Raw genomic sequence first — 13463 nt, 5'->3', positions numbered from 1 at the left:
CAAATTAAATTCTGCTCCTCCTTAGGGCATTTTGGTTCCTTTTGTAGAGTTCTCATTTTCACACTACATCACAGTATACCTTTTGTCTTTTTTCCTGCCAGTGCACTCTTCCTATCTTTCTATTCTATCTATCTATCTATCTATCTATCTATCTATCTATCTCTTCCATTTCCTCCCATTTCTTTCTCTCTTAACTCACTATGCAGCGTATCTATCTCTCTCTCCATCATCTCTTGTGCGAAATCCATCAGGGTCATCTTGACTCATGCTGCTAGTAATAGCAGGGAGTCCTGAAGTAGCTGCCTCTCCCTGTAAATGTGTGTGTGTGTGTGTGTGTGTGTGTGTGTGTGTGTGTGTGTGTGCATGTGTGTGTGTGTGTGTGAGAGAGAGAGAGAGAGAGAGAGAGTGAAAAGTGAAAAGCAGAGAGACAGGGTGAATCCCCCTGTTAGTCAGCGCTGGTCTAACCCTTGTCTGCACCTCCTCTCTGTGTCGTGTCTGACACTCATTACATAAAATCCTTCAATACTTTCAAACGTTGTTTGGAGAGGCCTTGCAAATGCAGACATGCATAGCCAAGCATGTACGCCTACACACACATACTAGCGCACACACACTCACACACGCACACACGCACACACACACACACACACACACCTAACCTAACAGACAGGGTTAGTTTTGTCTATAGTGCAGTGGGGATCAAACAGGGCTTCTCCGCCATAGTGAGTCAGTCTAAAAGTGGTGGTGAGCGTTGGCTCGGGCTGAGGGGTCACGTGACGCACACAGTGCTGAAGGCCCACAGGTGTGACTCGGCCTCAGGCTCCATCCCGCACCCTTCCTGCCCCGGCAGAGAGGGCCCCCAGGGCTGCATGTCAATAGAGACCCCTGGGCTCTCAGTTTAATTAACCATGAGGCACTGTGGCCCAGTGCCCAGGAGGTGTGGAGGCCTGTGGGATAACAGCATTACTTTTTTAAGGCAGCAGTTTGTTTGTATTCATGGTTTGCACTGCAGTGTGTGTGTATGTGTGTGTGTGTGTGTGTGTGTGTGTGTGTGGGGGGGGGGGGTTGGCATTTACATTGCACCTCCTAAACCCAACCTTTACCTCCACAGTTCTTCTGCTGAGATTAATACCCAGCTCATACCGGTAGTTCCAGTGCATGTTAGTTCACTTTGCACTGGATTAATGAGCCATCTTAATTCGAAATGAAATGAGAAAGACACCACACACTATCCACTGTGCAAAGAGAGCGCGTGTGAGCATGAGAAAGTGCTTTCTAAATGAGAGCCTTAAACAGCCGCTGTGTTTTCAACCAGCTCAGTAAAGCCTACTTATCCTTGGACAATTAGCCTCATCCAGCTCTCCGTGTGTATGTATGTCTGATGAAGAGAGAGTTGTGAGGAATTGTGTGTGTGTGTGTGTGTGTGTGTGTGTGTGTGTGTGTGTGTATACACAGTCTATCCAAGTTTGAGAGCTCTGTTTGTTGGCTTGAAAGGGTGCATCAAGAAGTGAAAATGGGTGGTGGTGGTGGGGAGGGTGCTAGAGGGGGTGGATGAGCTCTGAGAGCTTTTTGAAGGCGTCCTCCCCGGCCTGCCCTCCCAGTCACCCGTCTTCAAAAGAGCCGCGGCGGTTCCGGCCGCCCTGCACCAAGCGAAAGCAAGAGCGCGCGCCAGTAGTGGCATTATCAGGCCCCATAAACCCAGCTCCCCCGGTGAGAACCAGCAAAGAGGAGATGATGAGGGGCAAGAGAGAGAGAGAGAGCACACAAAGATAGGAGAGAGAGAGAGAGAGAGACAGAGAGCACACAAAGATAGGAGAGAGAGAGAGAGAGAGACAGAGAGCGAGAGATGAGAGGATGAGTACAGGAGGAGAGAATGGGTTGTTGGGGGAGGCACGGGTGGATTAATTGGTGTCTGGGCTTATCGTTGTTCGACAGCTGTTCCAGAAACTGAAGAACCTGATGAGGCCCTGTTCCGTAACCTTTGAATCGCCTCTGGAGCTCTCTTCACAGGGTAGGTCTGATTGTGTGCTGTGACACACACACACACACACACAATTAATTCAGTTATATTAGTCACATATAGGTACTGTACTAAGAGCAGCGTGATATGCACAAATACAGACACACATACGCACACACACACACACACACACACACACACACACACACACACACACACACACATACAGTACACACATACTTAATTCAGTCATATGCAAAAATACACACCATATCTATTCTTTCTGGTCTTCTGGTCTAAATATGTCTACATGCAGAGAGGGCAGAAGTCTTTCTCTATAGAGCCAGAGTGTGTGTGTGTGGGTGTGATGTCTCCATTTAACCTAATACATAATTGACTAATCTGCAGGATTGATTTTCTTGAGGTGGTTGTCACCTGTGCCTTGTAGCTCTTAATGACTTCCTAATGCAAAGGCCTCTCCTTGGGGACATGGCCTGTTGCTGACCTTATTTATTGCACTTATTTCATTATCAATGTGTCACAGTCTCCCTCTCTTCTTCTTTATTCCCCTGGACGCGTGTGTCTCCTCGTCGTCCGCAGGCAAGGAGATGATCGAGAAGTACTTTGACTTCCGTCTCTTCCGCTTGTGGAAGACACGCCAGCACTCCAAACTGCTGGAGTTCGAGGAGCTCATGTGACGCGGTGTCTCGGGTGGGGACGTCCCCTCGTGAGACAGGAAGTCCCTCTGCCCAGCTCATCTCACCAGCTTTTCATTGAGGACGAGATGGACGGAAGACACACGGATAAGATACTGGGAGGGACAGGCACCGTAGCCTCTGATGAACTCAGAGTGTGTGTGTATCTGGGTGAGACAAACTGTGTTGTGTGTGTGTGTGTGTGTGTGTGTGTGTGTGTGTGTGTGTGTGTGTGTGTGTGTGTGTGTGTGTGTGTGTGTGTGTGTGTGTGTGTATGTGTGTGTGTGTAGGAGTGTGTGAGTCTCCCCCATGATTTATTTAGGCTCTCCCTCCATCGCTCTCGTTCAGCTGTCAGAGAATGAACTCACACACTCACACACTCACCCATGATCTCTACATGCAGGAGCATCTAGCAGGATCTCACTAGAACTTGCCTTTGACATCCCACAACACATGCCAGCAGTGCACTGTGCAACTGTATGGCTTACTGGAGCGAATTGCAAGGACAAAAAATATCGGGAGGCGTGAGAGCGAAGAGAGATAAGAAAAAAAACTGAACGAGGCAGATCATATATTTGTCACCCTGTGCTTTGAGGTGACTCAAGGGACCTCGCTGCTTTGCGTGGGAAGACAGCCAATGAAAACAAGACTGTTGTATTTCTGTCATGTGTCTGTGACACAGTACCAGCCATCAAAGATGCTCTGCCCACATATCAAGACTGACAGAGAACATCATACGCAACATACAGTATGCCATCCATAATTAAACAAACTCATAATTATACCTATACACGCCACATGAATATATCGTATAGCTATAGTCATACAAATACTCTTGTGTGTCAGAAAAAAAAATATGATAATTTATTTTTGATGTGTATTGTTGTGGTCTTTCTAATGAACTATTTTGAATATCTCAGGTTTTAGCCATTAAATGGATCAAGTGTTTGATTCTTGCGCTGCGATTGGTGGGAGGGTGAAGCCAGAGTTTTTTTGTGATGGGATGGAGGCAGTGTGTTATGTCAGTGGGATTAACTGCAGCTCGCCATATAGGTGAAGTCTACATGTGACAGCAGCAGAGGTGGTGGGAGTATGCAGTAGATCCATGTTTGTGCATCTGTTTGCAGATTTGTGTGTGTGTGTGTGTGTGTGTGTGTGTGTGTGTGTGTGTGTGAGAGAGAGAGAGAGAGAGAGAGAGAGAGAGAGAGAGAGAGATAGAATGACAGAATTTCTTCACTGTTTCTTTTTCTTTTCCTCTCTCTCGACCTCGTTGATTAGTGACATGGACACTCGTCCTTGGTCCATTCACTCACATACCTTTTACTCGAGTGCGGGTGGAAAAAAAGACCTTCAGCTTCCAGAGTGAGTAAAGCATGAGACTATCCAATGATTAGTCTGCAGTTATTTCTGTCTTTCTTCAAAGCCATTCTGCATAGTGCACATCCACTGGGAATCACAAGCTCAGACACCAGCTCTAGACACAAAAAAAAAAAGAAAAATGTCAGGAAAGCAAAACAAACAAAAAAGAAAACACCAAATAGGCTTGTTGTGTTTGTAACCGAAAAACCAAATCTGTAATCTCAACGATACAGGCCGCCATTTGTGCATTAGTTCTGTCAGCACAAGCATGCAGCTGGGACACAAACAAACGCTGAAGTAGATGAAACACGCCGCCCGCTGCTGTCCCCTGGTCCCTCGTCCGACTTGTGAGCGACTGCTGTGGCTGAGCCCGGCCAGGCCTGAGTGGGCGCCAGTCTGGGGAATAGAGAGGTCAAGAGATTAGCCTTTAGCAGGGGTCACTCTGGCATTTTGCAGGCCTGAAATCTTTGCTTTGATATAGACAGAGAGAGAGAGAGTGAGACAGAGACAGACTGAAAAAGAGAGACCGAGAGAGAGAGTGAGACGGAAAGAGAGAGAGACAGTGAGAGAGACTGCTGCCCATAGGCACAGATGTAATCTGTGGCCTTAAGCACCCCCACCAGCCATTTCCAGAGAGAGATTATCTTATTGTATTTCAGTATTACTTTACAGATCCTGTATTTTTAGACATTCCACTGCAGTGGTGTACAATTTATGCCAGCAGGGAGTTGGCCTTTGGGGGGGAAAGTCACAAAGAAATGGATCCACTTTAAACTCTCTCTCAACTGGGAGGTTGGCAGATTCCAAGTCCATGCCATGCATCTTTGGCATCGTTGCAGGAGGAAATGCTAGAACATTCCCTGCCTTTGCCGCTGGCTGCCCCCTCTGCTGGACAGTCTGTTCTTTTTCGCAGACCAAGCCAAACAAGCCCAGAGCTCGGTGTCAGATGGGCGTCTGTCCTGGCCGGCCAATAGGCATTTAATGAATTAGTGGGATCCTCCAGCGATCGGTCATTAAGCTGCCATCTGCGTCCCCCTGGTGGCGGGCTGTCACTGTGACTCGCCTGTCTCAGAGTGAGATGTAAAGGAGGAGGGGGTTTACATAATGACAGTCAGTGTGTGTATATCTCTCCCAGTCAGTCATTCTCTTACTGTGTGTGTGTGCGTGTGTGTATGTGCACCTGTTTGAATGTGTTTTTTTTTTTTTTTTTTTTTTTTGCGGTGTGAATTCTGAGTGTTGGAACATGTTAATGAAAATGCAAAATGCTGCTGTGTGTTTGGAGGTCATCCACTGCTATGCATGTATGTGAGTGTGTGTTTGTACTCCCTCTGCGTTCTGTGCATGTGTGTGTGTGTGTGTGTGTGTGCGTCTGATTGTGTGTATTTCTCTGGTGTGTTTGTATATTAAAATGTGTGAATGTTTGAAAAAAGCAAAATGCTCTCTATTTCAAGGTTGTGTATGTGTGTGTGGCTCTATCCCCTCTCCCATCTTTACGCATGTGTGTGGGTCTGCGTGTGTGTGTGTGTGTGTGTGTGTGTGTGTGTGTGTGTGTGTGTGTGTGTGTGTGTGTGTGTGTGTGTGTGTGTGTGTGTGTGTGTGTGTGTGTGTGTGTGTGCGAGCATGTCAGTGTGCGCACAGCATGAGCCAGTCTCATCACTGTTGCGCACCATCAGGACCACGAGGGTGCCAGCGCTCTCTCCGGAGACCTTTGAACCAAACAGATGCTCAGAACGGAGAATCTACTGCAACATCTACTCCACACACACACACACACACGCAGACAAACACACACACTTCCTCCCTCCCTGCATACAGCAGAACTCCAGTTCATCTAGGTAGCGAACCTGGCGAGGCAGTTTGGTGGCTGATTCTTTAGAGCGTTGGTGCAGTGCAGGCCAGTGGGTCTTTATCTTATCTTTTCCAGAGAGGACTGGGGGTGTTTTGTTTGAATACCCCTCCTCCACTGTAGCAATATACTTGGTGACACCTTCTATGGGGTTCAATGTCAAGGTCCAGTACTGTGGTGTTCCTACTCTAGTGAAGTGTGTCTGTGGGTAAAGAGGGGTCAGACCCATACAGATGGGTAAAGCATCATATAGCCTTTGTTTTTCTTTTAATTGTAAAAGGGGAATGTAATGTTGCGTAAGAAATGAGAGCCATAGCCACTGGCATTCCTTACAGTACCCAGTCAAATGTTCAAAGTGCTGGGATGTTACAAAAACTTTTTGAATCTTGGTGCCATATGGTTTCACTTTTAAATATTTCAGAGCTTCCACTTCATTTATTTAGTGTGGAATGCATGAAAGGCTATAAGGGTGGCACACAGTGAATGGAATCTCCAGAGCGTGGAGCTCCTGATGTATACAGTTTGAGCTCTGATTGATGAGTGTGTCACCGTACTGTTTGAACATGGAATTTAGTCTCTACAGCACAGTTCCTCTTTCTGCCCCATCCCCCCCCCCCCCCATCCATTTGTAGCCACAGTAAAAAGAAATCAGCAGACTCCACTAAATGGGTCTGATGAGATTTCCGCTAACGAAAATGTATCATAATGTGACAGCATCCTTTTGCATCTTATTTTTTATACGGGATATGAGGATATCTCTTCTTGAGGCCACTGAGGCAATGCCAAATGTTGATTAACGTAAACTTACAGCTATGTACAGGAATGTTTGTCATGTGTGTATCAAATGGATTGGAATGTACGTATGACTCTACAAAGTAATGGATTATTTTAAAAATGTGAATTATGAAGGGAAAGCAAACCCTAACTGATGGTTTCATATGTGGTTTTGTTCGAGATGTTCCCGTCAACATGACAAAATGCTAAAAGTTGAGCTGCTTTATTTAAAAAAAGAAAGAAAAACTTAACCATGGCAGCACTGTTACATCTCACATATCTGAAATGTCCATGCAAATGAAGTTTTTCTTTAATGGAAATACTGTGTTATGAACCGTGCTCGTGAACACGTGCTCTTCTCTTCACCGCACTCGGTGAGATCTAAGGGGTTTTCTCGGACCTCACACTTCTCCACAAACCTCCAACTTGCATCAGACACTTTTCTGGAGAGTCTCCAGCTTCAGGACGTCTACTTGGACAACCAACACATGAGGTCTTTGTCTTTCATAGTGAGCAGATCAGCTGATTTGACTGAATGCTGTCATTATGAAAGACTGTTTCTCCCTTTGATTTGATGCACATGGTCATGCACATGGCAAATAGTATTTAGCATTTTATTTGACTGAGCCCACAGCAACCAAAACTCAGTAAATAAAAAAAGACTGCACTCCACCACAATTTCCCAGTTGATGCTAGGTGTCCAAGCCTACAGTTGGCTTTGAGCTTCCCATGTTCTGTATTTGTGAGCAGTGGATTATGAAGGTGTAGACTGAATGATCTGATGAGGTTAGCCAGCAGATGGCTGGTTGAGGCATAGCGAGAGACACAGTACTATTATGGATTTGTCCGTCTCGTAGTTTCTGAGCTTTCAAGCTTCAACTGTTGATCACGTCTCTGCAATCTGCTGAAGCGCCAGTCTCATCTTCTGTAGTGAGAGACTCGTCTAAATAAATAATATCCTACGTACTGAAGAGTGCCGACTGCTGAGGAGACTTGATTTTTTTAGGGCACTCAAAGTAATAATCCTTTTTAAAGAGGAAAAAAAGGATTGAATGTTTTATAACATAGTTCTTGTTATTTACATGTACACATTAATGAGATTAAAAAAAAAAATCACTAACCTGGAAATAATGAACTGATCAACATGTGTTGTCGTGGTCATCTCATTCTGTAACCATCATAATATTGAGACTTGATTCTCCAGTGTAAGACTGCTGTAATAGCATCTTGAATGTGAGACACTGTACAATGGCAGCCCTAGTAGGGTGGCATTTCTTTTTAAAACCCTTGTTCCTTTTTTCCTAGTAAAATTGGTCCATTTTGATCAAACATGACTCTGGTTTCATTTGCAAACATCAAATATACTGTCTGTCTGTAAAGTTAATCATTCATGCCCCTTGTGTGATTGACATTTGTGTCATATGTATAGCTTGCTATTTTATAAAGCGCATAATTCGGAAACAAAAATCAAACATGCATATAGTAAACCATTTTCCTTTGAGCAATAATATGCCTGAAGATTTTCTCCATAGCTTTTTTTGCACAGAGTCTCTTAATTGGCTTCTGATGGCGTGTGGACCAAGACAAATTATCCAAACACTTTTGTGGATCTTTAATTACATCCAGAGGGGAATAAAATAAGTCTTTGTTCAATCCCTTTTAGTACTAGTCATGCTTTCTGTGCTTAGATTAATCTGCACTGCTCATATCTTTCTTAACCCTTGCCCAAGCCAACTAAAGTGAATGTGTAAAAAGGAGGAAATCATACAGAGGGAAGGTCAAGAATAGACAGATGAAGGACAACAAACATTCTTGTCCTTTTTTTCTTTAGCTCTCATTCCCATTCCTTATTCTTGGTGCCCATTTTAGTATTTACTTTTGTCCAATCAATGTGAAAGAAGAAGAATAGGTTACAGTCTATTCATATAAGATTATTTGAAAAACTAGGACTCATGTCTTGAAATTGAGTCTAAAACATATATATCATGCCAGTAACACTACATTTGCATTCTTTCTGCTATCTGATCATTTACAGTTTCTAGCAATCCGCATCTTATGATCTGGTCAAGGGTCTACCTGACCGTATGCGTTGACCACACTGAGTGAGCAGAAGTATGATTGAAACCACTCTGCCATCTCGTCCTTCCTCGAGTCCCGAACTTTGCACAGGAACTGAGTCAGCGACTCACCAAGAGTGAGCTCAAGCGTGCGATATGGGGTGATAAATATCCGCCGCCTGACAAACACCGGCACGGATCTCGGGAAGACAGACGGTGCGCTCTGACAAGCCGTCATTGGCCCAGCTGCAGTCCCTCCACGTGGCCTCCAAGGTCGCCATGTCACAGGAAACTTTCCATCTTTTTTCCATCTTTCTACCCTTCTATCTCTTCAACCACTGGCTGAATAAAGTCCCTATTGTATTCCAGGCCTTGAAAGAGATGAGAGGTAGGACATTATATATGAGTTTCCACAAAATGGAAATATCATTGTTGTGTTCAAGATTGATTGCTAGGCACCCTTGTTGGCCAAGCAAATAGTCACACCTCTATTGTAGTTTAATTAGGCTACCCTTCACATTTATCATATGACTCATTTGATTGAAACCATTTACAGGTTAATGAGGTGGTGCCTTTTTGTTTCCCAGCAAAGGCAAACGTCTTTTAATCATTTACTCTCTCTATCCCTCTCACACACACTCTCTTTCTCTCTCACACACACACCAAACAATGCATCTATAGCTGTAACAAGTATTCTAATGGGAGTATTGCCGTCTAACTCTTTTACACATTTCCTCTGTCACCAATGATTGCACCATAGGTTTGTAACTTTTTCTTAAGTTATACTGCCACCCAGAGGTCAGGGTCGGTAAGTCTGATGACTTTCCATTATTCAGTATGTACAAGACCATAGGGAAAACAAATGGGAAAATGTCATATACAGACGCATACACCCACAAACCCTCAACACCACTAACAACAGGGTGCTGCATCTGTGCACACTTAAATGTACTAATATCCTTTTCCATTAATGGTGGTATACTAATCAATATTTAAACTGTTCCATAATGTATTGAAGGAGTTCAGCAGCCATAGCACAAAAAGAGAGAACTTTAAGAGGGGGCAGTGAAGGGCACTGAGATTTTGAGCACAAATCAGACTTCTGTTTCTCACACTGACAGTGGTCATGAATGACAAGGATAGTGAATGGCCAGAGCGACAGGAGCTGCCAACATCAATTTACAGGCTGCTGACAACCATTTAAGGGATGCAATCCTTTTTTATCTGCTGATCGCGGCGGAAGAGTTAGTCACGGTTCTGTGGGTTTTCAACATGGAGGGCATGTGCAGGGGGAAGAATCGTAACTCCTAGTTTCGTTTTAAATATGGCTACTGACAGTTTAGCTGCACTTTCAAATTCAAAGAGCTTTTTACATTACATTACATTACATTTGGCTGGCACATTTTTAAACCAAAGCGCCTTACAACATGGTAGACAGTTTAAAGCGTTTTAAAACAATTCTCCCAACAATTCTAGAACAATTTAAAACTATTTAAATGTAGAGTACAATAAGAACAAGTGCATCAGTGAGTGCTGTTTTTATACAGTCAGGTGTCAGTTCTAGTCAGGTAATAAGTGCTAGAATTAGCAAGGCCAGTTGTAAGTACTGTAGTGCTACGAGAGGAGATAGGCCTACTCTCTGAAGCTTTCTCTGAAGCTTTATTGGCATATCTGTAAAAGTAATACTGCAAGCCAGAACAAATTGATGTGTATACAGTACATAAAAATGGAAAATGGTAAGATTTTTTTTTAGCAATCTAATCATTTAATGTAAAATGGCATCAATGCCACATTTGGACTTAGCTTCTGTATTTTCTCTGTATCTCCTGTATTATTGCCAGGTTTAGATTATCCTTAATTTTGTTTTAAAGTTTTTTCAATCTAGTGAGATTTACATCAGCTTCTTAAAGGTTTTCAAAGTGTAATTTCTAGGTGTTTCCATCTTGGATTGACAAATGGTCTTTAGTTTCATTAAGCTTGTTTGTTTTGCCAGAAGCTGTTAGAATTTATAGATCTCTCTTTCTCCTCCCTGTCTCTCCTTCGACTCACTCTCAAACCCTTTTTTTGTTCAGTGTGTGTGTGTGCGCGCACGCCCATGTGCCTGGATGTGTGTATAATAATAAATGTAGAAGAAGTCTAGAGAGTTGTTTGTACACAGCTTGTTGTTCCTCTCAGAGAGCAGCACTTTGCACTTACACCAAGATTGCAATCAATAATATGCCAGAAGACAATAATACAGAATGTTCTTTCCTCACAGCAGGACTATGATATCAGCAAACAGTGATGTGTGGAAGGATACAACACTAACTGTAACAACTGATTTGGTTGAGTTCACAATAGTCTCTCTCTCTCTCTCTGTCTCTCTCTTACACACTTTCACTCGGTCTTTCTCTCCCTCTGTCTGCTTTGTCAGCCCTCTATTTCTTCACTTTCTGTTCCGGGGACTAAATACCAGAAACTTCAAGGTCAAATGAAGTAAGGGGGGAAAAAACATTAAGATGGAGAGAATGAACAAGAACCAAAAAAAAAGAATCAAAGGTGGAAAAAATCCACTGGCGGCTGCAGAGGTGCACACTTCTGTGAACGCTGGCTGGTTGCTGACTCAGGCCCCCTTTCATCGCCTTTGTTTACATCCCGCCTCAGCTCCCCTCCACACACCCATCACCTTGTTTATGTCGCCGGCTCCTAATAAACAATTAAGTCGGAGCAGAGCTGGAGTGCTCCCCCTGCAATCAGCACTTCCTGGTGGCTGACTCCGCACTTCTCCATCCCCCACGTGCCAAGGGGACCTGAGCTCTGGGCACAGCACACCACAATGGTAATAATGGCTTTTGATCTCATTTTGCAATTGTAGTGTGTGTGTGTGTGTGTGTGTGTGTGTGTGTGTGTGTGTTGTGTGTGTGTGTAAACTGTTAGCAATTCTGATGATCTCAATCCACTTTTGCCTCTGGATTTACACACAGCATTTAGGTCATGTTGTAGTAGTGCAGATATCAAAACAGCTAAACATATCAGGTTTACTATATGATGAATGAAGCATAGTGCCGCTAAACAGGGCGATTTAAATGAATGGCTGTGGTTTTGAAAACTGATTGCCTTCTGAAACACACCTCATACTCACCTCATAGCAGAAGCAGCCTTTTATCTGTGATAGAACACATATTTCTCACTTTAAAATGTGCCTCCTCCTAGTAAAGCCATGCTGTATCTTTTGTTTAGAATCTTGTGGAGAAACACCAGTGTGTGTCTAGTCAGCAGACTACATTATAGAGCTCCATACATCTTTTCAGATTGAGCGCAGGCTATTTGTTTTCATGAAAAAGGCAGAAGTTAGAAACTTGCTGAGCAGAGTAAAGCCGTCCAGTAGGCCTAGGTGGTTCTGCTGATTCCATACATCGCACAGCCTACACCGCTCCTACGCTTGCCTCTGTGCACCGTGCGAGACCCACAGGAATACACGCTGTTCTCACTACACACTGACAGTTCCTAAAATACACGGCATGACGCATAAGGATTAATGCATAAAGATGTGTAAGGACTTTCATTTATAGTGAGTTGAATTGAACCTCTACTGCAAATCCACTATCATGTGAGGTGGCAATTTGGTTTGTCTGGTTAAAACTATTCACCCTAAGGCAGTTGTATTAAAGATAATGGTTTTATTCTCTGTTATTGGTGTTCTGGATACCCAACATGTATTGGCCTGTCTATGCTGCCTTGTTTCTAATCGGTATTCGGTGGAGTCACTGCTTGCTATGCTATTAGTCCTGTGGTGAAATCCCTTGAAACTGGGATTTTGTGCATCACAGGATCCCTCTATACGCCTCTACACCACTAGAATTTCTGTTCCTTTCAACAAGGGAACTGTCTATGTATTTCCCCTCAGCCATCACTCAGGCTTGCCTGTTCCCTGCCACAGCCCTTAAACCTCTCTCTACATCATCAAAGGCTACAAGGTTATCCCCTTCCTCTCATTCAACCTCACCACTTCAGAGGAACACAGACAGATACCCTTGTCCCTATAAATCTGTATCTCCATAGACCATTGTTGCATAAGCAATACACGGTGTCAATATACATGAGCACAAATTCATGTCTGAACGAGTCATGTATATCACAATTCTACCAGCCTTCACCCATCTCTGCTCGTCTCCCATTCTCATTCCGTCAGGATGTCATGTCCCCCAACTAAAATAATTAAAAAAAAACAAATGTCCTATATCTTTTTTCATGTCAATCTCACCAAGATGGAGCCATTTTTGTAGTACTTAGTGGCCAAAGAGCTATGTAATCTTTAAACTGGAAGATTCACAGCAACACGCGCACGTTGTTCTATGCATGACGCATACAAGTCGAGCGCATGATAAATGTCCATTTACCGCATGCTATAAATCTCCTCAAGGTCTTGTTGTCATTTCATCGCCTTCCCCGCTAGTGAATTCGAGCATTGCCGATATTTTTTCAGCCATCTGACATGCTTCGCAAATCAACACTTGTTGTCTGCCACAGCTCCACGGTGGCCATTGCCCCACGCGGCCCTAAATGGATTTTTGATCCATGTTCATTTGGTAATGGAGTGCTGCTATGTCAGCCCTTCCATTTGCCTGCGTGTCCTCTGGCTGTCGACGAACGCAGTTTATCTTTGGGCATGGCAAATCGACAGAACGGTAATTCCATGGCCCCCACACCACTTCAATTAAAGAAAATAAGAGACAGAGTTATTGACGTGAAGTGGAGCTCTTGTGGAATGCTAATAGGTTTTGGTCGTGCCA

General features: G+C 43.9%; 1 protein-coding gene across 1 annotated transcript in view; it reads left to right on the top strand.

Annotated features, from left to right (window-relative positions):
* The window catches only part of nsmfa (NMDA receptor synaptonuclear signaling and neuronal migration factor a), a 36827-nt gene extending 33426 nt beyond the window's left edge, over nt 1-3401 (top strand). The window contains exons 14-15 of the mRNA XM_076283361.1: nt 1936-2011; nt 2561-3401. Coding sequence (XP_076139476.1) covers nt 1936-2011; nt 2561-2658 — 174 coding nt within the window. The 3' untranslated portion in view covers nt 2659-3401. The remainder of the gene's footprint in view (nt 1-1935; nt 2012-2560) is intronic.
* Nucleotides 3402-13463: the final 10062 nt, after the last annotated feature.

Source organism: Alosa pseudoharengus, unplaced genomic scaffold (assembly GCF_046254945.1).
Source record: "Alosa pseudoharengus isolate Yale_2024_CS ecotype anadromous, Long Island Sound unplaced genomic scaffold, YU_APseudo_1.1 YU_APseudo_1.1_scf_14, whole genome shotgun sequence".
In the NCBI taxonomy this organism is placed as follows: Eukaryota; Metazoa; Chordata; class Actinopteri; order Clupeiformes; family Clupeidae; genus Alosa; species Alosa pseudoharengus.
Note: the sequence above shows the minus strand (reverse complement) of the source record. Positions and strands in the feature narration are given on the sequence as shown.